The sequence below is a fragment of the Salvelinus sp. IW2-2015 genome, linkage group LG18 (assembly GCF_002910315.2).
Source record: "Salvelinus sp. IW2-2015 linkage group LG18, ASM291031v2, whole genome shotgun sequence".
NCBI classification, from domain to species: Eukaryota; Metazoa; Chordata; class Actinopteri; order Salmoniformes; family Salmonidae; genus Salvelinus; species Salvelinus sp. IW2-2015.
This window is the reverse complement of record NC_036858.1, coordinates 34,788,791-34,816,266: the sequence shown is the minus strand read 5'-3', so window position 1 is coordinate 34,816,266 and position 27,476 is coordinate 34,788,791. Positions and strand designations below refer to the sequence as shown.

Genomic DNA, 27,476 nt, shown 5'->3' with positions numbered 1-27,476 from the left:
ACATTGGTCTAATGGTTTTTCTCTCACACTGTCCTGTAGACACAGGGAAAGATAAGGCAGCCATCGGTCTTATGGTAACTAAAGTTCCTTGGTGGAATGGGAACGGAGCATCTGGTAAGTAATTGGAGCCCATTGGGGAGACTGACATGATAATCACAGTGTGTCGTCTCAAACATTGGAAACTGGTGACACCCCCCCCCTTCATCATAGCCTGGTCCCCCACCATCCTTGTGTCTCCCACTACTGCTTCAAAGACATCAAGAATAGGAGGCATTTATCCTCAGTCAAAAACAATCATACCATCAAACATGTAACAAACTTACGGTTGATTGAATCTACTGCTTTAAAAAAAAAGATCAAATGTTCACATACTCGTATTCAACCCAAACACTTTTTCAGAGCAACATTTATTTAGGGGTTTTCCATCCCCACTGAGTATCAACATATATTATACAATCAGCACACTTTACAGGTAAACAACCAGTCCAGAATATAAAAGGTCAACATTTTTTTTGTGTACCAGTTAGTAAGTAGTTGATATACACACAAACCAATTACATACATGTCAGAAGGCACACACACCAACATGGGCACACACACACATATGTTTGAGCATGTGTGCAATAGATTTCTAATATAAACAAATGACAAATATATTAATCTCTACACCCTAGGTAAATATGAACAAAAAAGGCTGGGGAAAAAAGTTATCAGCTTAATCTTACGCTCAAAATATCATATGAATCTAACCTTTTAAGTTAAAATTATTTAAAAATATATATAAAACATGCATATCATGTTATTGGCACCCCTGCATTTAGTTCTTCGAGCACCCTCCCTTTGCCAAGATAACAGCTCTGAGTTGTCTCATAATGTTTGATGGGGTGGGAGAACACAGGAAGCGATTTGAGACCATTCCTCCAGATCCTTGGTCCTTGCTTGTGGACTCCCCTCTTCAGCTCACCTCACAGGTTTTCAATGGGGTTTAGGTCAGGGGACTGGGATGGCCATTGCAAAAGCTTGATTCTATGGTCAGTGAACCATTTTCTTGTGGATTTCAAGGTATGCTTTGGATTGTTGTCCTGCTGGAAGATCCAACGACGACCCAGTTTTAGCCTCCTGGCAGAGGCAGACAGGTTTTTGCCTAAAATCTCCTGGTACTTGATGGAGTGAGCCCATGATGGGGCGGCAGGGTAGCCTAGTGGTTAGAGTGTTGGACTAGTAACCAAAAGGTTGCAAGTTCAAATCCCTGAGCTGACAAGGTACAAATCTGTCGTTCTGCCCCTGAACAAGGTAGTTAACTCACTGTTAAACTGTTAAACCCACTAGGCCGTCATTGACACTAAGAATTTGTTCTTAACTGACTTGCCTAGTTAAATAAAGAAAATTATGCCATGTATCCTAACCAGTGGTATAATGTACTTAACTCATTTTTGGGGTATCTGTACTTTACTATTTATGTTTCTGACAACTTTTACACAATCCTAAAGAATGTATTATTTTTTAAATATTTTTTTTACCCCATTTTCTCGTTATCCAATTGGTAGTTACAGTCTTGTCTCATCGCTGCAACTCCCGTACAGACTCGGGTGAGGTGAAGGTCGAGAGCCGTGCATCCTCCGAAACACAACCCAACCAAGCCGCACTGCTTCTTGACACAATGCCCACTTAACCCGGAAGCCAGCCGCACCAATGTGTCGGAGGAAACACCAAACACCTGGCAACCGTGTCAGCATGCACTGTGCCCAGTCAGCCACAGGAGTTGCTAGTGTGCGATGGGACAAGGACATCCCTGCCGGCCAAACCCTCCCCTAACCCGGATGACGCTGAGCCAATTGTGCGCCGCCCCATGGGTCTCCCGGTCACAGCCGGCTGCAACAGAGCCTGGACTCGAACCCAGAATCTCTCGTGACACAGCGATGCAGTGCCTTAGACCACTGCGCCACTCGGGAGGCCCTAATTTTGATCCTTAAGTATATTTAAAACCAAATACTTTTAGACTTTTACTCAAGTAGTATTTTACTGGCTGACGTTCACTTTTACTTTCTATTAAGGCATCTATACTTTTACTCAAGTATGAAAATTGGGTAATATTTCCACCACTGATCCTTACAAGGTTCCCAGGGTTTTTGGAAGTAAACAGCCCCACAACATCACAGATCCACCACCGTACTTGTTTTCTGCATGACCATGGCTCTCTTTTTACACCAAACCCTAGTTGCCAAAAATCTCTATTGTAGTCTAATCAGACCATAGAACGTGGTTCCAATCAAAGCTCCAATGACATTTAGCAAACTCCAGCTGCTTACGTTTGTGGTTTGGTGACAGCAGAGGCTTTGTTCTAGCAACCCTTTCAAATAACTTGTTGGCATTGGTGGCGTCGAATTGTAGTTTTGGAGACTTGGTGACTCCAAAATGTTACCCTTCTGCAATTCTCCTCCAACTGTTATCCTTGGAGATTTTTTTACTCCACTTGAACCATCCTTCTTAATACACTTGCATCCTCTTCGAGGCAGGTTCATAACAGCACCAGTTGTTTAAAATGTATTAATTATTGCCCTAATAGTGGAGATTGGTGTTTTCAGGCTATCTTTTTATAGCCATTGGCTGATTTGTGAAGGTCAACAACCTTTTGTCCATGTTGATGGATGACTAAGGGATTTTAGCCTGCGTGTCACCTCATATTTATACCCCTGTCATGGATGACCTGTTAAGAGTTCCCAAACACTCCGATCAGAATATACATACATTTGATTTTGTTCATAAGAATTTTTAGGGGTGGCAATAATTCTGACATGCATGTTTTAGAATAAAAAAACAATTTCTTGATTTTTAATTATAATTTTTGTTACAATTTTAACTCAATTAAAGGTTACGTTCATATGATATTTGGAGTGTAAGATCAAGTTGATAAACAACAATAAAAAAAATTCACAGCCTTTTTTGTTCACCTGGGGTGCCAATAATTCAGGAGGGCACTGTATAATCCATTATGAAACCTACATGACCCAACAATTTATTGCAAAATAACAAAAATCTCTCAGAATGGTAGCCATCTTGACATGAGTATTTCAATTTAAAATGTTAATATACATTTAAGAGCAAATAATGAAACTAATAGTGAAGGTATCAGGAAACGATCTCTGTCAACTCCATCACAGGCTATTTTGCTTGCATCATTTATTTACAATGAAACCCATTGGGGTGTCCATTCAACCAAACCTGCAACCCAGCAAACCCAGAGTTTTGCAAATAACACTTCATATACCTAAAAATGCAGTCTTATTTGACATTTTTAACATGTGCCATTGTGTTTTTCCGTGGCAAGGGCATAAAAGTATTTTGACAGATTTCCAGATGTCAGGTTTGCTTGAACAACCAAAGAATGGCTTGTAATAAATGCACTTTGCCAAACAGCACAGAGATATTTGACAGTTATTAGCAGTGCTTTGTATGCCTGGCTGTTTCTGTTAGATCACAGTGGTCTTGACAAAGAGCAGTGGATGAGTCAATATTTTCATTTTCCGCTTCAGGACAAATAGGAGAGGGGGTGGGGGAACGGGAGGGACACTTCATGGCTCTGTGTTTTGGATTAATACTGGTGACTGACTGCACACAAAGGTCTCTAATGACATGTGCAGGCCAGGGCCCAGTCAGCCAATCAAATCCTCAGACTGAAGTTGCTACTGTATGTATGTGCATGCACATTGCTGCTGGTCAATATAATCTTGGATCTTGGAAACAATGCATATTGATCTGTATGTATTGTGTGTATACTTTTTGATGACCTACTGGAAGTGTTCACAAATAAGTTCACAAATAATGTTAATGCTCTTCACAGGTTCGTTTTTAAGATTCAGACTGGTCAAGATTGAGACCCAAAATTCAACCTCGGTGTTTGAAAATACATTGCGGTTCTATTTTATTTATTTAACTAGGCAAGTCAGTTAAGAACAAACTCTTATTTACAATGACGGCCTCCACTGGCCAAACCTGGGCCAATTGTGCGCCGCTCTATGGGACTCCCAATCACGGTCGGTTGTGATACAGCCTGGATTTGACCCAGGGTGTCTAACCTCTAACACTGAGATGCAGTGCCTTAAACTGCTGCACCACTCGGGAGTAGTGTTAGGGATTAACACTACTGGGATGTTCAGTGCACTGCACACACAATAATAAGTGAATTCATCTTTGATAAAACTTTGAGTGTTTTGTTGCTATCATTAGACAAAATTACAAAACATATCAAGCTCATCACCTCAATTCTCTCTCTGCTAAACCAACATCAACATACTAGAACTGTCCTTGGAGTTAAATGGTGTGAGTAACTAGACTCTGATAAAGTGCTTTACCATCTCCTTAAGGTGCTGTTTATTCAGAGACGTCAAAGTAAACCTGTATCCATACGTTTACTTTTCAACACAATATATATTGTATGGCTTGTAATGTCAATAGGGAAAGTGAATTATCTTCTACCTAAACATTGAGTCTTCAGATATGAGTCTTCGTTTTCCACACATTCAAATGGCTTACCAAAAGGTATGTACACTTAAAAAACAGCTAAACATGTTTCCTATGAGCTGTGGTATCATATACGGTGACGGTCATTTGCTTTATTAACTTGTTTTTTGTTTTGATGTGGACAGTGAAACTGACGACGGCATTGGAGTGATGGTATTTTTTTATGTGGTATACCATGCAAATAGTCACAAGCACAGTCATAAGCAGTCAACCCAGGACAGCATTGCCTATAACAGCTTCTGGGGTATTGTCTTTTCAGTTCAGGTATTTCCTCAATTTAAAAATCAATCTCAATGTATAAAAAAAAATGTTTGTGGAATCAATGAAAAAGGCCCATTTCAAGGTAAAATGTGGTTTGCCTTGTTAAAGCAGTAAGAAAATACTCATTCCAAATGTATTGAGTAACTTGTATCTCTGTAATAGGCTATGTTATACTATATATCGAAATAATTTACCAATTATACTCAACCAATAGAATGACCAACACTAAGCAGTGTTCTCATAGTGCCTTGTTCGAGATGTTGACTCTGACCCTAGGTCAGTTTCTACACAGATAGAAGGAACTCTCTAAGTACATTTGTTTTGTTCGTACTGTTAATGGCCAATAGGTGAATTATTAGGACATGTTTGTAGTCCTTGCCGACCTACAGCACAGAATTTGGTGCTCTACAGTCGTGGCCAAAAGTTTTGAGAATGACACAAATATTAATTTCCACAAAGTTTGCTGCTTCAGTGTCTTTAGATGTAATTATACTTCAGTAGTCCATAGTAACAAGCATTTCATAAGTGTCAAAGGCTTTTATTGACAATTGCATGAAGTTGATGCAAAGAGCCAATATTTGCAGTGTTGACCCTTCTTTTTCAAGACCTCTGCAATCTGCCCTGGCATGCTGTCAATTTCCTTCTGGGCCACATCCTGACTGATGACAGCCCATTCTTGCATAATCAATGCTCGGAGTTTGTCAGAATATGTTTTTTTTTTTTTGTCCACCCTCCTCTTGAGGATTGACCACAAGTTCTCAATGGGATTAAGGTCTGGGGAGTTCCCTGGCCATGGACCCAAAATATCGATGTTTTGTTCCCTGAGACACTTAGTTATCACTTTTGCCTTATGGCAAGGTGCTCCATCATGCTGGAAAAGGCATTGTTCGTCAACAAACTGTTCCTGGATGGTTTGGAGAAGTTGCTCTCGGAGGATGTGTTGGTACCATTCTTTATTCATGGCTGTGTTCTTAGGCTAAATTGTGAGTGAGCCCCCGCCCTTGGCTGAGAAGCAACCGCACATATGGATGGTCTCAGGATGCTTTACTGTTGGCATGACACAGGACTGATGGTAGCGCTCACCTTGTCTTCTCCGGACAAGCCTTTTTCCGGATGCCTCAAACAATCGGAAAGGGGATTCATCAGAGAAAATGACTTTACCCCAGTCCTCAGCAGTCCAATCCCTGTACCTTTTGTAGAATATCAGTCTGTCCCTGATGTTTTTCCTGGAGAGAATTGGCTTCTTTGCTGCCCTTCTTGACACCAGGCCATCCTCCAAAAGTCTTCGCCTCACTGTGCGTGCAGATGCACTCACATCTGCCTGCTGCCATTCCTGGGCAAGCTCTGTACAGGTGGTGCCCCGATCCCGCAGCTAAATCAACTTTAGGAGACGGTCCTGGCGCTTGCTGGACTTTCTTGGGCGCCCTGAAGCCTTCTTCACAACAATTGAACCACTCTGCTTGAAGTTCTTGATGATCCGATAAATGGTGGATTTAGGTGCAATCTTACTGGCAGCAATATCCTTGCCTGTTAAGCCCTTTTTGTGCAAAGCAATGATGACGGCACGTGTTTCCTTGCAGGTAACCATGGTTGACAGAGGAAGAACAATGATTCCAAGCACCACCCTCCTTTTGAAGCTTCCAGTCTGTTATTCAAACTCAATCAGCATAACTGAATGATCTCCAGCTTTGTCTTCGTCAACACTCACACCTGTGTTAATGAGAGAATCACTGACATGATGTCAGCTGGTCCTTTTGTGGCAGGGCTGAAATGCAGTGGAAATGTTTTTTGGGGATTCAGTTCATTTCCATGGCAAAGAGGGACTTTGCAATTAATTTAAATTAATTTGATCAGTCTTCATAACATTCTGGAGTATATGCAAATTGCCATCATACAAACTGAGGCAGCAGACTTTGTGAAAATTAATATTTGTGTCATTCTCAAAACTTTTGGCCACGACTGTATAATACCACCCTCATCTGAACTATTCAGTAAATATGACACACAGCAGTCTGCTATTACGGCCCATGAAAACCCTGTTTTGACACGGCCCCACTTCCATTGGATAAGGCTCAAAATAAACACAGGGCAATGACAACAACTTTGGTTTGCTCTAGTCGTACAATAACAATGACACAGAACAGTGAAGACGGACATTCACAACGAAACAGCCTTGCTGTTAAAAAATAATAATCATTGTATCTCTGTTTTTGTACAACAAAATAGATCCTCTGGAAGGTAACATACATGTCTGGTGTCCATTAATACTCATCGTACTCTGTCTCCATCTCTTCGTGCTCTGTGTTCCCCTGTGTTGAGTATGATCGGGTCTTCATCGAGCAGTTAGAGTCCATCAAGATGGCCTGAGAAGATTACAATTGTATAGAGTCAAAATTTACCAGAAATTCTAAGAGAACAAAAATTAGCCACCAATAATTTGTTATCAAGGACCAAAGTTTCAGAGACAAAAGATGGCTCTCGATTGAACACAAAGAGCTTTGTACTGTGGTTACATTATAACAGTCATGTAGCTTTGATGGAAGACAACTACCAAGGCAAATTCATCCGCCTGTCTCGAGGCATACAGTGCATTTAGAAAGTATTCATTTTGTTACGTTACAGCCTTATTCCAAGAATAATTAAATTCCTTTTTTTCTTCCTCATTAATCTACAACCAGTACCCATGATGACAAACCAAAAACAGGTTTTTAGAAATATCACATTTACATAAGTATTCAGACCCTTTAAATCAGTACTTTGTTGAAGCACCTTTGGCAGCGATTACAGCCTTGAGTCTTCTTGGGTATGATGCTACAAGCTTGGCACACCTGTATTTGATGGGTTTCTCCCATTCTTCTCTGCAGATCCTCTCAAGCTCTGTCAGGTTGGATGGAGAGTATCGCTGCAAAGCTATTTACAGGGCTCTAAAAAGAGGATAGATCGGATTCAAGTCTGGGTTCTGGCTGGGCCACTCAAGGACATAGAGACTTGTCCCAAAGCCACTCCTGCATTGTCTTAGCTGTGTGCTTAGGGTTGTTGTCCTGTTGGAACGTGAACCTTCACCCCAGTCTAAGGTCCTGATGACCCCGGAGCAAGTTTTCAACAAGGATCTCTCTATACTTTGCTCCATTCATCTTTCCCTCGATCCTGATTAGTCTCCCAGTCCGATGCTTACCCGTAGGGATGGTGCCAGGTTTCCTCCAGACGTGACGCTTGGCATTCAGGCCAAAGAGTTCTTCAATCTTGGTTTCATCAGACCAGAGAATCTTGTTTCTCATTGTCTGCGAGTCCTTTAGGTGCCTTTTGGCAAACTCCAAGCGGGCTGTCATGTGCCTTTTATTGAGGAGTGGCTTCCGTCTGGCCACTCTACCATAAGGCCTGATTGGTGGAGTGCTGCAGAGATGGTTGTCCTTCTGGAAGGTTCTCCCATCTCCACAGAGGAACTCTGGAGCTCTGTCAGAGTGACCATTTGGATCTTGGTCACCTCCCTGACCAAGGCCCTTCTCCCCCGATTGCTCAGATTGGCCGGGCGGCCAGCTCTAGGAAGAGTCTTGGGGGTTCCAAACTTCATCCATTTAAGAATGATGGAGGCCACTGTGTTCTTGGGGACCTTCAATGCTGCAAAAATGTTTGGTACCCTTCCCCAGATCTGTGCCTCGACACAATCCTGTCTTGGAGCTCTACGGACAATCCCTTCGACATCGTGGCTTGGTTTTTGCTCTGACATGCACTGTCAACTGTGGGACCTTAGACAGGTGTGTGCCTTTCCAAATCATGTCCTATCGATTTGAATTTACCACAAGTGGGCTCCAATCAAGTTGTAGAAACATCTGAAGGATGATCAATGAAAACAGGATGCACCTGAGCTCAATTTCGAGTCTCATAGCAAAGGGGCAGAATACTTATGTAAATAAGGTATTTCTGTTTTTTTATGTTTAATAAATTAGCAAAAATGTCCAGTTTTTGCTTTGTCATTATGGGGTATTGTGTGTAGATTTCATTTAATCCATTTTAGAATAAGGCTGTAATGTAACGAAATGTGAAAAAAGTGAAGGGGTCTGAATACTTTCCGAATACACAGTAATTCTTTGATCCTTTGACCCAATATTTAGTTGCAGACATACGCATGTGCAATTTATAAAAGCATTTCTAACTATGTACAGGTACTGTACAGTGGCTTGCAAAAGTATTCACCCCCTTGGCATTTTCCCTATTTTGTTGCCTTACAACCTGGAATTAAAATATATTTTTTCGGGGTTGGTATCATTTGATTTACACAACATGCCTACCACTTTGAAGATGCAAATTCGTTTTTTTATTGTGAAAAAAACAAGAAATAAGACAAAAAAACTCAGAACTTGAGTGTGCATAACTATTCACCCCCCCAAAGTCAATACTTTGTAGAGCCACCTTTTGCAGCAATTACAGCTGCAAGTCTCTTGGGGTATGTCTCTATAAGCTTGGCACATCTAGCCACTGGGATTTTTGCCCATTCTTCAAGGAAAAACTGTTCCAGCTCCTTCAAGTTAGATGGCTTCCACTGGTGTACAGCAATCTTTAAGTCATACCACAGATTCTCAATTGGATTGAGGTCTGGGCTTTGACTAGGCCATTCCAAGACATTTAAATGTTTCCCCTTAAACCACTCGAGTTTTGCTTTAGCAGTATGCTTGTGGTCATTGTCCTGCTGGAAGGTGAACCTCTGTCCCAGTCTCTAAAATAAGTTTCCCTCAAGAATTTCCCTGTATTCAGCGCCATCCATCATTCCTGCAATTCTGACCAGTTTCCCAGTCCCTGCAGATGAAAAACATGGTGTTCTCGGGTGATGAGAGGTGTTGGGTTTGCGCCAGACATAGCGTTTTCTTTGATGGCCAAAAAGCTCAATTTAGTCTCATCTGAACAGAGTACCTTCTTCCATATGTTTGAGGAGTCTCCCACATGCCTTTTGGCAAAATTGTTTGCTTATGTTTTCTTTAAGCAATGGTTTTTTTCTGGCCACTCTTCCCTAAAGTCCAGCTCTGTGGAGTGTACGGCTTAAAGTGATCCTATGGACAGATACTCCAATCTCCGCTGTAGAGCTTTGCAGCTCCTTCAAGGTTATCTTTGGCCTCTTTGTTGACTCTGATTAATGCCCTCCTTGCCTGCTCCGTGAGTTTTGTTGGGCGGCCCTCTCCTGGCAGGTTTGTTGTGTTGCCATATTCTTTCCATTTTTTAATAATGGATTTAATGGTGCTCCGTGGGATGTTCAAAGTTTCGGATATTGGTTTATAACCCAACCTTGATCTGTACTTCTCCACAACTTTGTCCCTGACCTGTTTGGGGAGCTCCTTGGTCTTCATGGTGCCGCTTGCTTGGTGGTGCTGCTTGCTTAGTGGTGCTGCAGACTGTAGGGTCTTTCAGAACAGGTGCAAATATACTGAGATCGTTTAACAGATCATGTGACACTTAGATTGCACACAGGTGGACTTTATTTAACTAATTATGTGACTTCTGAAGGTAATTGGTTGCACCAGATCTTATTTAGGGGCTTCATAGCAAAGGGGGTGAATACATATGCACGCAACACTTTTACGTATTAAATTTTTTTGAATTTTTTGAAACAAGTTTTCTTCATTTCACTTCACCAATTTTAACTATTTTGTGTATGTCCATTGCATGAAATCCAAATAAAAATCAATTTAAATTACAGGTTGTAATGCAACAAAATAGGAAAAACGCCAAGGGGAATGAATACTTTTGAAAGGCACTGTAACTGCCAAAATAAAGGAAACACCAAGATAAAAAGTCTTAATAGGGCCACCACGAGCCGCCAAAACAGCTTCAATGCGCCTTGGGATTGTCTGGAACACTATTGTAGGGATGCAACACCATTCTTCTATGACAAATTCCATATTTGGTATTTTGTTTATGGAAAAAGCTATCTCAGGCGCTGCTCCAGAATCTCCCATAAGTGTTCAATTGGGTTGAGATCTGGTGACTGATACACCACACACACACACACACACCTTTTAAACCCCCTATGCGCCTTTGAGTCCCCTCTTTCAATGTCACTGAGATCTCTTATCCTAGCCATGGTAGCTACAATAATGGGCAACTCTGCATTTTTATATATGACACTAAGCATGATGGGATATTAATTGCTTAATTAATTTAGGAACCACACCTGTGTGGAAGCACCTGCTTTCAATATTTTGTATCCTTCTTTATTTTGGCAGTTACCTTTAGACTTACCACCATTCACCACCACCATGTCCAAAAGGGGAAACTTTATATAGTTCAAACACTTTAATCAAGCTGAATACCATGCTATCTGTTCATGTATGTGGTGTATCTTTTACAGCAAACCGTAAACATTCACACAATCTATCCACCAATCCCTCCACCACAAGAGGCTGGAATGGAGTGAATGGCGTCGAATCATAGCTGTGTTCGAATACTCATACTAACCGCACTAACCATACTATTTGTGATGTGAATTGAGTATATAGTATGCTTATTGGTCATAGTATGGATATATTTAGTATGCCAAAAGTTCCTGGATGTCGTACTAAATTCGGAAAAATCAGAAGTATACACACAGAGGACACTATTTAGGTACTTTTAGGGCCCATAATGCAATTCTTGGATGTGGCTTCACATCGTTTTCAGATTTGAAGAAAATGGCGGAGAAAATGCAGCCGAAGTCCGACTAACTAATGACAAATGTTAAGAAAATGTTGAGCAATGTAATAAAGTAATGACTTTTCAAATAAGTTGCGTTACGTTGGCAGACAATTTGCTAGCTACACTATCCTTACGAACCACATACCGGTATATACTGATGTAATGCTATGTTAGCTAGTTACCTAACGTTAGTTGGATACTAATACATCAAACTTGCCAGGCAGTATATTAACAGTCTGCTATCTAACTAACTAACCAACGTTTATTGACTTGATTATTCACATCATTCTTAGCTAAGCGGTATAGTCGTTGTGCATTTCAATAGACATTGTTAATTCTGGCTATCTACTCTAGCGCACAGTTGAATATGGCCGGTGTCAGTAAATGTCGGCAAAAAAAAGCGTAATAAATTGTTGCCAGCAGCACAGTCACCAACGCTCTGGATAACATGAAAACAGCCTAACCAGCTCTGCTATGGCGAGTAAAATGGTCAGAGAGAGGTGTTCTCTCATTTGTGTCTAGAAGTAGCTAGCCAGTTAGCGTGGGTGCTTGACTGCCGTTGAACGCTCGGGTCAACCCTACTCCTTACTCCTTGGCCAGAGTGTCCAGTGTGCTCTCTGAACGCTCTGAATTTACAATCTGACAACGCTCTGGATTTACAAACGCCCAGAGCGCATTCTGGCACTGCAGATTGAATTTACGAACACACCTGATATCGTAAAATGTTTAGCTAGTCATGTGTTATGCTAACAGGCTAGCAAGAGGTTGCATAGGAACAGCATCCACTTCCGGTAGATAGGTGAAAAAAAAGCAGTAGAATGCAATACACAGCAATGATGAGACCTGAAATGGTCAACTTAAACAGACAGCCCATTCAAAGTGTGTCTCATGATCAAAGTGTGTTTTTCGAGTTCCTCTCTCTCCGTTTCACCTGGTAGTATCGCCTATAAAAGATGGCAATAGTTTGAGCCTGTGGGGACGGCAATGGCTAGTTCTCTCTGCATCAGATGCAGCTTTACAAGTAACCAGTATTCAAACGCATACCTCTGTGTAAGTGTGTGTAGTATGTTTGTGTGTGTGTGTGTGTGTGCACGTGCATGTGTGTGTGTGTAGGTGTGTGCGTGCGTGCACACTTCTGTGCGTGCGTGTACGAGGTGTTCAGTGTCTCACCATTTTCTCTTCCCTCCCAGGAGGACTCCTGAGGAAGTAGCAGAGGGGAGCGAAGAGGATGTCCACGACGCCGATGATGGTCATGAGCCAGGGGAACCCAATGCTCTTCGCTATGGCGCCTCCAGCGGAAGGACCTTCATCAGCAAAAGGAAGGTTAGTGAGCTTATAGATGAGACAGATATAGATTATTTCCCCCAAATTGACATATCGTGATGCTACTCTTATCGTGCCACACCTCAACAACAACAAAAACATACATAAGAACGTGTGACAGAAATGTTTTAAAACTATACTATGGGACTGGGTTATTTTCAAGCATCTGATGGTAATTTACCTAAAGCAAAGCCCATACAGAAAGCCACATCAGCAATGGCGTACACAGTGCCATAGACTGACACATGTCTCAGGTCCACCAAATATCCCATGATTGGCATCATAGAGGAATCCACCATGCCTGACAAGAGAATGAGAAGTTCAGTAATATCTTACAAACCAGATGCTAATATCATCAACTGTTGTTTCTCTATACAATGCAATACAAATTGACTTACCAATTGCAAAACCAACACCAAAATTCGGAAGTATCAGTCCATAGATGTCCTTAGCGAAAGGGACCTATGACACGACATAGTCAAGGTAAAGAGTGGAAGAGGATTTGTATTGATCAGATGTTTACCGTGTAATCCAGAATACCATCTTTATGTGGTCTAAGGACTTGAGGAGCTTTGTTCTTGCACACACAACACAATTGCATAAGGAACTACAATGAAAATGTAATTATCTGTGTCCAGAGAATTTGCTGTTTTCTGACTGGCTTTCGAGTTGACTTCTGATTGAACTCCCAAAATGTGATTTGGAGACTAATGAGATACAGTAGGACATTAAGACAGTAGGCCTGTTCCAATACATAGAAAATTCATCCTTACTTCCTCCCTTCTTGTATGTAACCCCTGATCTGACATGACTGGGTTGGTAAAACCCTAGCTTTCACCTACACTACATGACCAAAAGTATGTGGACCCCTGCTCGACCAACATCTCATTCCAAAATCATGGGCGTTAATATGGAGTTGGTCCCCCCTTTGCTGCTATAACAGCCTCCACTCTTCTGGGACCACAATCCACTAGATGTCATGCTGAAACAGGAAAGGGCCTTCCCCAAACTGTTGGCACAAAGTTGCAATCACATAATTGTCTAGAATGTCATTGTATGCAGTATTGTTAAGATTTCTCTTCACTGGAACTAAGGGGCTTAGCCCGAATCATGAAAAACAGCCCCCAACCATTATTCCTTCTCCACCAAACTTTACAGTTGGCACTATACATTGGGGCAGGTAGCGTTCTCCTGGCACTCAGGGCTCCCGAGTCGCAGCGGTCTATTGTAAAAAAATAACAGATTCGTCCGTCAGACTGCCAGATGGTGAAGCGTGATTCATCACTCCAGAGAACTCGTTTCCACTGCTCCAGAGTCCAATGGCGGTGAGCTTTACATGACTCCAGCAGACGCTTGGCATTGCGCATGGTGATCTTAGGCTTGTGTGTGGCTGCTCGGCCATGGAAACCCATTTCATGAAGCTCCCGACAAACAGTTCTTGTGCCGGCACAAGAACTGTTTGAAACTCGGTAGTGAGTGTTGCAACCGAGGGCAGATGATTTTTACGTGCTACACACTTCAGCACTATGCGCTCCCATTCTGTGAGCTTGTGTGACTTACCGCTGAGCCGTTGTTGCTCCTAGACATTTCCACTTCACAATAACAACATTTACAGGTGACCGGGGCAGCTCTAGCTGGGCAGAAATTTGACGAACTGACTTGTTGGAAAGGTGGCATCCTATGACAGTGCCACGTTAAAAGTCACTGAGCTCTTCAGTAAGGCCATTATACTGCCAATGTTAGTCGATGGAGATTGCATGGCTGTGTGATATTTTTTTTTTTTACACCTGTCAGTAACCAGTGTTGCTGAAATAGCCGTATCCACTAATTTGAAGGGGTGTCCACGAACCCCTGTATTTACAGTGCCTTGGAAAGTATTCAGAACCCTTGACTTTTTCCAAGTCTGGGTTCTGGCTGGGCCACTCAAGGACATTCAGAGACCTGTCCCGAAGCCACTCCTGCGTTGTCTTGGCTGTGTGCTTAGGGTCGTTGTCCTGTTGGAAGGTGAACCTTCGCTGCAGTCTGAGGTCCTGATTACTCTTTGAGCAGGTTTTCATCAAGGCCCTTCTCCCCCGATTGTTCAGTATGGCCGGGTGGCCAACTCTTCCATTTAAGAATGATGGAGGCCACTGTGTTTTTGGGGACCTTCAATGCTGCAGAAATCTTTTGGTACTCTTCCCCAGATCTGTGCCTCGACACATCCTGTCTCGGAGCTCTACGGACAATTCCTTCAACCTCATCGCTTAGTTTTTGCTCCGACGTGGACTGTCAACCGTGGGACCTTATATAGACAGGTGTTTGCCTTCAAATCATGTCCAATCAATTGAATTTACAACAGGTGGACTCCAATCAAGTTGTAGAAATATCTCAAGAATGATCAATGGAAACAGGTTGCACCTGAGCTCAATATCGAGTATCATAGTAAAGGGTCTGAATACTTATGTAAATAAGGTACATTTAAAAAAATATATGTTTTTGCTTTGTCATTATGGGTTATGGTGTGCAGATTGATGAGAATCTTTTATTTATTTAATCAATTTTAGAATAAGGCTATGTAACATAACAAAATGTGGCAAATGTGAAGGGGTCTGAATACTTTCCGAAGTGCTACCCAATATCCTTAGATGGACCCCCTGATTCTGATGATGCCACCCGGCCAAACAGGTACATTAATGTTAGCATTGTGTTGAGCTGGATGCTAAAAGCTACCTGATAAAGATGTGTCTAGTACTCACACAGAGGATGCTAACCCCCACGAGGACCATCCCGATGAGAGAGCACAGCCATCTGGGAAAAGAGGAAAGAGCAGTTCAGGGTCTGCCAATGACAACAGTCAATGTCCCTCTCCCCTCCCTTCACTGTTGTTTTGTATCGCAGCCCACGAAATCTGATTTATTACAATAATAAACTTCAAATAAACGAACAGAGGAAGCAAATGGAGCACAATCTGTTTTCTTTGAGACAGGATTAGGACATTTTGAGAAACAAATGTTAGATTTTTTTCAAACTTTCTAAAAGAATACTTCTATGACTACAGGCAATATTTGAGCCCTGAAACACATGTATTTTCATAAAGTGTGAGGTAAAAATCTATTGATTTAAATGTGACTGTGCACACACAACTGTGGTAAACAAACAAACGTTAGCCAAGCGGTTATAAACACACTGTCACACTGTAGACTTCAATAAACAGCAAATACCAAACCTGCCTGAGAAATCTAATTTAGAGTTGCTCAATAGCACAGGAAACAGATACCAACGCAGGAAAAGATAAGGAGACGGAAAAAACGGGAGTCATTTCCCTCCCTACCTCCCCATCTTGTGCGCGAGGACGCCAAAGATGTTAGTTCCAATAAGGTAGGAGATGCTGGCTGGCACAAAGGCAACGCCTGGCAGAGAGAAAGATAGAGAGGGAGAGASAGAGAMKYYMWGAGAGAGAGAMAGKYYGYSAGAGAGKGAGAGAMAGKYYGYMYKYYYYGYGCKSYGWWYAGKYAGSASKWWYWSKGWSWSWYRSKWAGGMKTKSAGKYWYWCWSKMAGASYKYYMAYWGAGSKCRKSKWKWSRKSKCWCYRRKMCAYKRMWKARCKTAYMWRRCRYMCKCKTSRCKRKSKCKCAMMWKMSWKCARRCRCMCTCTKSWSRSYSRCRRKAWWGWCAKRSRKARWWKRWYKKKTYWSRKKRKATSMRSSMKKAYSKKKWKMKMRYWRRCKSTTTKWCTYWYKMYGMKSMRWCAYMSAYSMSSASWAKMAKWARAYYTKAMWWTSAKMGAWKAMKWAYAMASTGWWTMYYMTRRWWMMGYAMYRRCAYTMAMARMRRKKAMMMTCARKWWCAWYRTYTTMMYWMWTYRTGRWWSRRTWRYSTMWMWWTRCAAACCTTGAGTTSAAATGAYGACCWTRATTCTAAGTACATTCAGCYYGCAGAYTMGTTTCATGWGCAGCATTGTCAATAGGGGAAACAGGGTTGTCAAGAGGGACAAAAAGGAAAAMAAATGTKAAAATACCTAGCTGCCATTTTCTTGGACACATGGTCTCCATCATCCAAATAGGCAACGCTGGTTCTAACATGGCGATGGCCATGTTTGCAAAACAAATGGATCCTGGAAAAGAGAATGTGATTGAGGATAAGTGGACCCTGGGCCTATTATTCTCCATCTTCACACGTTTTGTGTGTCCCTATCAACCCCCACCGCCCACCCCCCGCCCCCCGTTCCTGCAGCCTCAGACATAATACCAAGTATTAGTCCACCCTGGCCAAAGGACCTGGTAATTGAAGCGGTGGGGAGGCTCACTGACACATAAATGCATTTCCCCCCAGTACTTCAGTATCACACATACTCCAACACACACAAGCAAGTGTGCAAGCAAGCACGCACACACACATACAGTCACACACCACACACATGCACGCACGTGCACATGCATGCACAAGCACACATGCACCAATGCACGTGTGAATGCACACACGAATGCAGGGACGCTTGCACTCACTCACTCACTCTATTCTAATGGAGAGATGACCCCATCTAACATGCAGTGCTCGCTCCCTCTCAACACTCCCTGGCAATAATACTGTGTTTTCCTGGCTCAGGGCACAAATTCAACTGCTGAAATAGAATTTGATGGAACATCTGAATCAATTCTTCTTCCACCTCTTTGCTCCCACCTCTTTGCTCCCACCTCTTTGCTTAGTGTGACTGAAATGGGAAATGGCACAGCAGGTGCTTCAGAATGAAGTAATAATATTACAGTATTAATAAGTGACGCGTTCTTACCTGCAGCAATGAGTATGTATGGATCTTTCATAAGACTCCATAGTGAAGACCCTTTCTGGCTCTGTAGACAGAAAAGGGACATGAAATGTAGAGCTAAACAGAGAGCCATGAGTTTCATGTCAAAACTGATTCATACAAAAAAGGCAGCCAAAATATGATCTAGGGTACGTAATTACTACAGTGCTTTTACATCATTCCACAATGATGTTTGGTTACTATCTGTGCTTATGTCAAACTGGAACACAATTGTCCCTCTCTATTCTGAGGATCCCTGTTTTTACAGTAGCGAATAGAAAATGTCCACACATAGCCAATGAGTTTACAAAAGACTGGCACAGTGTTGACAACAACCTGTTATCAGTCCCTCTGACACCGTCTCTAAGCTTAATGACAGATATGTACTAATTGTGAGGATTATGTCATGACCCAGATCCATTCTACTTCCCCTTTTTAATATTCTTCAAGACATCAATTTCAAACATGAAACTATTTCAAACATAAACAACCTTCCCCTATCATCCACAACTAAACAACGTCTAAGCGCCATTGGTCTGACAATCACAGCCACCATCTAGCGCTCTGATTCAGTCTCTGCCTTCTTGGTATTCGTGGTGACTGATACACATCAGCCCCATAGACCAAAGTCATAGTGGCTGTGATAGGAATCTCTATCACAGGCACAGATCTCCTCTAACTGGAATGGTAACCCATCATACCAGAGACCCACAAATGTAGTGGTTTAAATTCAGACTGTTTTTTTGGTTGTTTTTACTCAGACACCAGCGACCCATTTAAAACCTCCCGTCGCGAGTAGCGACCCCCACTTGAGAATCGCTGGTGTAAAGCACTTTAATCATCTGGAAAAACACTGTTCGAATCCAATCCCGATCAAATCACATATAATATACTATTGATATCACAGTGATCTGGTGATTGTGAACACATTCCAACACAGTTCCAATGAATTTACATCAATAATCCTAAAAAGAGCTGTCAAATCTCACCTCTGGTTCCACCTTTGAGGGCTGGAGAATGAACAGTTGCAGTGCTGTTGGGAGACAGAGTCTGAACTTAGTTAGCATCCCTAACAGGTAACTTCTGATTGGAGAAAACAGAATGTCTGCTTCATGATGGAGAGAAACATGGCCACATTACCTCCATCCAGCACAGCCAGAACAGCCAGAATGAGGAATGGTGCCGTTTTCCCCACAAACTCATACATGACACTGCCAAATGGTGGGCCCACTGGGTGGAAGAAAGTAAAGATGGTCAATGGTTTTGGCCAAACGTAGCCTGTTACTGTAGTCTACAAAAAGCTCAAATGCATCATGAATTGTGTACATACCCAGCACACCCATGGCGAGACCACCGAGGGCTATCCCAATGGCATTTCCCCTCTCCTCATCATCTGTGTACACACTGGCAAGCATCCCCATCCCTAGAAGAAGAACAGGACATGCAGCTACCCACTGGGCACAGACATCTAGTTTTGATTTACATTTGGTTGAGTTGTCAACTAATTTGAATTCCACATGAAATCAACAAAAAATGTCACAAAGTCATTGGATTTAGATTTTTTTGAATAAAAAATAATAATATTTACTTTGATGACTTTTTGCTAATCCAATCAATTTTCCACGTTGATTCATTGTCATCACATAGATTTTTACCCGGTGGGTAAGCTCTTAGATACACAGATACATTTGACTTGGCTAAATGTATATGTTTGGTTAAAGCAGTCGGGGTATTTTATTTCTTTATAGCACACTGTATTGAAACACTGCTCTTAGTTTATCCCAGAGCTGTTCGAACAAAACAAAACCAAAACCTCTGTGATTGTTTGAATAGACATTTGACAGCGCTATATTAGGAGTATTTGTCCCTCTACCACAGCACCTTTCAATAACTCCACTAGAGCTGTGATAAATGATTGTTCAACTTGAGAGACATAAAGATGCATAACAAGGTAGGCCCACAGTAATGAAAATGTGAAGTTTCTGGAGAAACTGTATGTTCTTGCGCATCTGTCTCAAAGTAAAGCTAATCCTGAAAGCATCCATAAATGTCAGGGGTAATGCCAAGGACCTTACCAGCCACAGAGGAGCAGGAGGAGCCCACACCCTGCAGGGATCTGGCCAGAAACAGCAGAGTGTAGCTCGATGAGAAGGCGAACACTTAACAACAACGACGACAATAGAAATTTAGACAAAAGAAAACATCAATCATGAAAAAACATTGAAACACTGTGTGAGATCTGAAAACAGGTGTGGATGTGACGGGTGTGGATGTGGGTAATACTTACTGATGGTTGACAGGAACATAATACAGAACCCGGCAAACATGGGGATCTGGTATCCTATTCTGTAAGCACATAGAGACATCCCTTCTCAATACTGTTCAATGTAATACAATACAATATAAAACAAGACACCAATAACTACATCTCATCTAACACTAGGCAGTCTAGTTGCAGCAGTCGGGCAGAAATACTCTTTGGCCCTGTACACACTCAGGTTGTACAACTGATGTACAATGCGTTTGCCACAATGGTTGTGATACAACTGATATTTGTGTGATACACAACTGAGAGTTGCTCTCCACAGAAATGTTTACACAACCATTGTGTGGTGTCAATGCGTTGTAATTATTTTTGTGCAGAAAAACTCTGTTGTATCACAATGAATTGCACATCAGTTGTTATACAACTTGAGTGTGTACTGCGGGCCTTGTTCCATGTAACTGACATGCATGACTTGCCTTGTGTTGTCCTTATCCAAGCCGAAGGTGACTAAGGGGAAATAATAGGATTCTATTGTTTGCTTCAATTACAGCATATTGTGGTGCCCAGTTGAGACGGTAAGTACTAGCCTTGATGCATTTGCCAATACTGAGCAGTGAGCACTGCTAGAGCTCACATCTTGACTGATTCCATACTTTACCCATGGGCGCATTCCATAAGAAAATAACTCACAGTAATGTCTCTGACACCTTGGTCTTTCAGAACGTGTGCTGACATACAGGTATGTCTATAAAATACTTGTTCTAGAGTATAATCGATATTGAGCAATTTTAGAACACAGTAAGTAGTTCAAAACAATAACTACAAGTGCTTGTAAAGCCCTACAAGCAGGGATCCTTACTGAATGCATGCTGCGTGCATGCAGGGAAGCATAAATCCAACACAAATCACTAAACAGGAATTTAGCTACATGGGAGCAGGATGGATTAGATCTAACTACATAACATCTGGTCTCAAAATAGCAATATAATGTAATATAATGTATATAAATGTTATCATTTTTTGATTTTCCTCCCTGTCACTTGAAAAGAGTCTGTTACTGATCTTTCTTTCCATGAATACTGTGATTTGACTTAGATAAATACATAAATATGATTAAATAATGACCTTTGACTGAGTACCCAAACTCAGGGTAAGCTTAGTCACCATTCAGCTCTGGGCTAGCAGGAAGCCACTGTGACCTGGCAGGCACCCACACTGCATGTGGCTATGAACTGAACTGGGAAGATACACACACTGGTCCAGCTTGCCTGCCTGCTGTCATCTCATTTTAGTGTAATTCAAAACTACTTGTTTTAATTATTAGTCAAATCAAGTCATAACTGTATGAAACAACCACTTTATACTCCCGAGTGGCGCAGCGGTCTAAGGCACTGCATTTCAGTGCTAGAGGTGTCACTACAGACCCTGGTTTGATCCCGGGCTGTATCACAACCGGCTGTGATTGGGAGTCCCGTAGGGTGGCGTACAATTGGCCCAGCGTCGTCCGGGTTAGGCGAGGGTTGAGCCATCATTGTAAAATAAGAATTTGTTCTTAACTGACTTGCCTAGTTAAATAAAGGTTAAATAAAAATAAATGAGTGCCAGCAGTGAATCATTTTAAATGCTAAAACTTTTACATTTTTGTCATTTAGCAGACGCTCTTATCCAGAGCAACTTACAGGAGTAATTAGGGTTAAGTGACTTGCTCTAGGGCACACTGACGGATTTTTCACCTAGCCAGCTTTGGGATTCAAACTACCAACCTTCGCTTACTGGCCCAATGCACTTAACTGCTAGGCTACCTGCCGCCGCTCTTCATAAACAAGGGAAACATAAATAGACATGTCTTATGAAACCTGAATTATATGACTATACAGCTAAGCTAGTTGCCATGCAAACCAGTTCACAGCTGGCATTCAATTTAAAATAATCTAGAAATAAGCATAAAACTATTGTATTTGAAAAAGAGTGAGTAACAGAAAACACACCAGTGTGGACATGGGGAAATGTGACGGTTAGAAGCTTTCATTCACCCACCTGTTGGTGAGAGGCCCAATGAAGGGGTTGGTGATGAGCTGTACAGTGGCCTTGGAGGCAAACAGTAGTCCCACTTTCACATTCTCATTGAGCAGCTGATCGTCTGCTTTGGGGCAGTCGGGCTGTGTGGAGTTATGGGGTGTGAGAGCCGAGGTGGAAGAAGAGACCCCCTGCGTCTGACCCAAGGGTATGGGTGTGGAGTCCATTGGGCCCCCGCTGGTTACCCTGACAGAGTTGTCATAGAGGGACACGATGGTCTGGAAGGTTCCAGAAGGGGTGTGTGGGGAGGCCGTAGTTTGATTCTTGGCCATGTTGGCTGCTGCATCATCAATTGTGTATAGGTAGCTAGGGATGATGGGGACTACCAAGAAGAAAGGATCAGAAAAAGAGATGGGGGAAAAAGGTTCACTACATTTGTTTCAAAGGTTAAGAATAGATTGATTGGATTTCACTAATTTAGCTATAAATATGGCAGATAACACAATAATTGGCCCCATGAAGATGGTTTTAGCCTATTACTTTCATATTATTATGTTATTATCATGTTTTTATCATATTGTAACGATATGATTATTAGGAGGTCATGACCGCCCCAATATTTGAAACAGGACAATTTGACCCCCCCAATAATATACCATGATCAGTTTAATTGTTTGGAGAAAAAAATCCCCAATCTAAACCGCCTGGCTTTATGTGGTTTTGCACCAGAGTGCCCGCAGAGGCAGTCTACCAGTTTGTGGTAAAAGGGGAAAAAAGTTGAGCACGGCTTGTAAGGAGAACGGAGAAACACGCAATTTATCCTCTCTTTCCCTTTTCATCGGTCTGTGATGTATTACGTTGGTCTGCAGTAACTGTTCCTGCACTACCCGCTCTCTCTCTTTCTCTTTGTATACATGTTTCGAAAGTTTAAAATGAGTAAAACTTCATGAACATTTCATAGATGTATTCCTATGTTGTTGTGTAACTAGCAAACTAATGGTGATGAGATAATAGTGTGTAAAAATAGTTTGATACAAGTTATACGGATGCATGCAATGTTAGGTTGGCTATTGTAGCTAGGCTAACGTATGCTAAATTAGCTAAGCTAGCACCAAAGCTAGCACAGTATCTGGATCTTTTCAACTGCAGTTTCAGATGAGCAGCACTCAGTGAGTCAGTGTTCACCTTTGTGAAAAAGTAAATAGTGCCTTTAATGGAGGTGCCAACACCAAAGAGGATAAAAGTGCTGTACATTAGTTTATTTTGTGGAGTGCAAAAGACTATGTAAATGAATAAATGGCTACATAGCTAGCTAGCTACACTGTACAATTCCTAATAGACTGGTGCCCAAGTGCTATAACAAATGTTGTTGCCCACATTCTGATTTAATTTGGTTGTCATGGCAGGGGTCAGAGACAGGTAGTATAGAGAGAGGGAGAGAGAGAGCACCAGATTGAACCATGTTGATGTCTGTCATATCCACCTGGAAAAGCTGGATACCATAGATAGGAAAACAATATGCCATAATTGTATTGCGTGCAGTGACATGCATAAAAAGGTATTTGGTGCATTTAAGTGAATTGAGACTAAAGATCTGACCCCTCTCTGTACCACTATACGCCCATCTTTGTATAAGGTTGCAACCGGTTATTGACTGTTTTTGAATGTGTGTTTTTTACTTGATGGTGAATGACAATGAGTTGTTGCTATGCATTTTTGAAGTCTATTGCTTGAGCATGAGGCCATACTGATTGGGATATTTTGAAGTCTATTTCTTGAGCATGATGGCATACTCATTTATTTATTTTGAAGTCTATTGCTATAGCATTTTATTCCTTATTGAGGAGTTATATTTTGAATGTCACTGAATTATTGTATGAAATAATATTGCAATAAAATTGTGTAACCAAGTGAGAAGTTTCTGTACTCAGATTGCCTCGACTCCTTTTAAGTTAATTCAGTATGGGAAATTAGTTATTCAAGACCACGTACTAGCCAACCATGGTGAAGGGTACACAAATAGATGAACGGGTTTTGACATTTAAATGTAGTTAAAGAAGGGTTGTGGTGGTGACTTTCTGAACTGTTAAGAGTAACAACACAGTTAAAAGTAATATTGGTATTTCAGTTGTGATTGATGTATATTGACCAAATTATCAGGACATTTTTGGATGTATTTTCCCTTAGAAATTGACCAGAAACAACCATTTCACAGCTTTCTTTTATATCTTGAGGGGCATTCCCCCAGACCCACCTTGAGGGGTATTGCCACAGGAACCCATTGACTCAATATGCAACACAAAGTTATGCCCTTGCTGTATATAGATTTGCCTCCAATCACATATAGGCATATACGGCTAGCTACTCTAGAATAATTTCTGACTGACATATTCTGACATTCTTCCAACGCGCACCTGTATCCAGTGCTCAATGGACATGTCCGGGAGACATGACCAGCGCTGAGGGTGTAATCTCGCGCGAAATAACAGCATTTACGCACACATCAATGTCATCTATAATCTATCGGATACGACTGGGAGATTCATTGGAAATGGCAGTTTTGATGCTTTCAGGTAAATCAAGTGAACTGGGGACCTTGGGACCAAAAACATATCTGTAGCGCGTCCACCATCCCGGTCCACCAGATTTTATTTAATAATTACTCTTTACTTGGCAACGTGAAAGGCAATATAAATTATGTTAAATTATGAACAATGAATCTCCTTGTGAAGCTTTACACTATAGGCTACAGCGTTTGAAAATGTCTAAGGTTGTAAGCAATTTGACGCAATCTGATAACATGACTAATCATAATGGACAGATTAAACGTTTAGGGAACAACATTGTTGCACATTGGCCGCCTACTAATATGTTATTATGGGTATAATAGCATTTTAATTCATAATCTGTTTGATTTATGAAATATTTGATGCCTTCATTCTTACTCATTGTCATAGCTAATATTGGATATCGGATGACAAACCAATCAATGTCTATTTTATTTGAATTCAATTAAATGATATGACCAGGTCTATGCAAAGGTAAGAACTGAAGTAGCTAGTGTCTAATTTCGTATATTATTACAAAGCTTCAGGCAAGGCTAAATTATGAGCAAATCATAGGCTTTAGACTAGCCTAGTTCATTTCTTTTTTTTATTGGAAAGCAATAGCCAGGACGCTGACATGAATAACTTTTGTTCCACACCAAAAATAATAATTGAACTACTCGAAACAAAGAGGAGAATACTACCTTCTTAAAATGGAAATAACAAAACATTGCATGGTTCAAAATAATATCTGTTATGTTTCCACATTGTTTATAGGTTATTTAGGCTAGCAACGGACTCGAATTGGTTTCAGAAATGCATTTTTATGCGAACTTCAATGGGTGAAATAACAGTTGACGCAACAGGTAAGCAGTGTGAAAATACTTTATCCAAAGTTGCACCTACCGACCACCGTTAGAAGCATATTATCCAGCAGCAAGGCGATGAAAACGATGACCAGGATCAACTTCCTCGATTGTCTTTCCTCTCTCATCCATGACAATAAATTAAATTCTCTCAGTGTGTCTAATCTTCCCATTTTTAGAGTCCACAAAGGAGCAAGTGAAAAAAATATTCGCTCTGAAAAGAACAAACGTTATGGACACCAGAGAGTGACAGTCTGGAAACAAAAAATGTAGGCTACTATAGTATATAAGCCTAATTGCAAATTACGCACGTTAAAATTTCAATTAATAAATGTTAATTTTGTATAAATTGTAGAGATTTCACACAAGGCAATGTAAAATGCCCTTATACAGAGTGGAGTAGACTAATATAAATCGCTTATGTGCCAGTGGAATAAAGTAGAAATTGGGACATCTGCTTCAAGAGATCGTGACCTGAAATGTGTTAAAAGTGCCATAATGGTTGAAATCTTACCTTAGATGCACATTAGCAAAAATCCCTTTGCGGCGGAAAATCCGAAAGGAACGATAGATGCGGGGCGTTTTAGTTACTTGAATGCTCCTTGACGTCATGCAACCTTTATCATGAACATCCTCACATACAGCATCACAGTGAGGGATACGCACAAGCAAATAACATTGAAGACTAAGTCGAAATCGTGAGACAATGTGGTAATCGGGGTTTTGATGATGTGCATACTATGAAATTAACAAAATTGCATGTTACTTAAAGTTTTAAGTTACTTACACTTCTGAGGGATATCATTATCATTTTGAAACCAACTACAGTTTATCAGAGTAACAGTATGATACTGACAATCTAGCATTTTGTTGACTATGTAAATCAAATACGGTTCATTCATTATCATACATAAGCAATAGCCTATATGCGTGCAGTAGGTGTGTGTGTGTGTGTGTGTGTGTGTGTGTGCGTGCGTGTGCGTGTGCTTGCTAGCACGCGAGCAATGTGGAACACGCTTAAAATATATTTCGCATGGGGCTGCGAACCAAAAGCTGGAGCAAGAACACACACACTTGTAACTTCCCATGTTTCAATACAGCGACAGCATCTCTACAATGTTATATAGATGCCACCGATATGGAACCCGTGAGAGCTAGGTAAAACTAGCTTCCATTTGGCAACAGTCAACCGTCACAAAACCTGTCAGGCCAACCGTCAACCCTCACAAAGCCTGTCAGACCCCATTTTTACACGGGGGTTTGTCCACTCCTGCCTCATCAAAATCCCTTTTTATCAACCATGTGACTTGACCTCCTGAGCGTTCGCTCTCTTCGTTTATCAGAGACCCTTATCTTCCTATCTTTTTATGCAAGATCAGTGCAGAATCATCTCTCAATAACTAAACTCTGTCTATTTTGAAAAGGACTCATTATGAATGCTTTTGAGCACTTCATTGCAGTAAAGGATGGCAATGGCACCACCTTGTGTTTTATGATGTCTGTTGCATCTTCATGAGACAACGCAAAACGAACACTAGCAGGCCTATGTGTTGCCATAAACGGGGAACAACCTATCTTTGCATTTCCACCTCTGTGGAGGCATAAAGATGCGGCTGTAATCTGTCTAGACTTCACGCGACTGAAAGTGTAATTGCATTGAATTTTTTGGCCCTGGATTTATTCACCACTTTCATCCAGTTAAACTGAAGCAAATCTTAACCATATTGGCATATTCAAACTCCTACCAGTTTCATCCACATCTAAAGGATCACCCAAGTCAGGATGTTGTCCAAGAAGGCTTGTATTATAAAAATTTAAAAAATGACCATCACGTTTCATCCACTCAATTACATAATCCTACAACCATTGTAGCCTATTTTCACCCTTGACTGACCTATGAGATCTCCAGCTCATTGAGTAACCATAGCCTCCTGCCCCTTCGATTACATAGCCAACACAAGTTTACCAAGAACACCTTTTCTCAACCATAAGTGAATTTGTACCTTTGTTTTTTTGTGATTTATTAGTATGTTGTTGCTGTAGGAGTGGATCCAACTATTTTATCTATTGGTTACCTCAACATGTAATGACACAGCTTTCCTGAAATGTAGTAGGCCTATGTTGTTGCTACTGGGGTTTTATGTGAAGTGGTATGTTGGTTGTGGTCTCCTGTGATTGGCCATTGACAACAAACCTCCCTTTACATTGTTCCTCAGGTTAAGTTATGGGCC

At 41.3% G+C, this 27,476-nt stretch overlaps 1 protein-coding gene across 1 annotated transcript; it reads right to left on the bottom strand.

The window, feature by feature from the left end:
* Positions 1–389: 389 nt before the first annotated feature.
* On the bottom strand, positions 390–25,827 carry LOC111978421 (synaptic vesicular amine transporter-like). The gene is made up of 16 exons (XM_024008487.2): positions 25,760–25,827; positions 25,286–25,459; positions 21,855–22,215; positions 19,839–19,897; positions 19,627–19,710; positions 18,882–18,974; positions 18,692–18,781; positions 18,541–18,584; positions 17,537–17,597; positions 16,766–16,861; positions 16,079–16,157; positions 15,504–15,555; positions 13,167–13,230; positions 12,950–13,069; positions 12,616–12,749; positions 390–7,145 (listed from the first exon to the last, which is right to left on the bottom strand). Exons 2-16 carry the CDS (start codon positions 25,416–25,418, stop codon positions 7,044–7,046), a joined length of 1,572 nt encoding a protein of 523 aa, XP_023864255.1. The 5' UTR covers positions 25,419–25,459; positions 25,760–25,827; the 3' UTR covers positions 390–7,043.
* Positions 25,828–27,476: the final 1,649 nt, after the last annotated feature.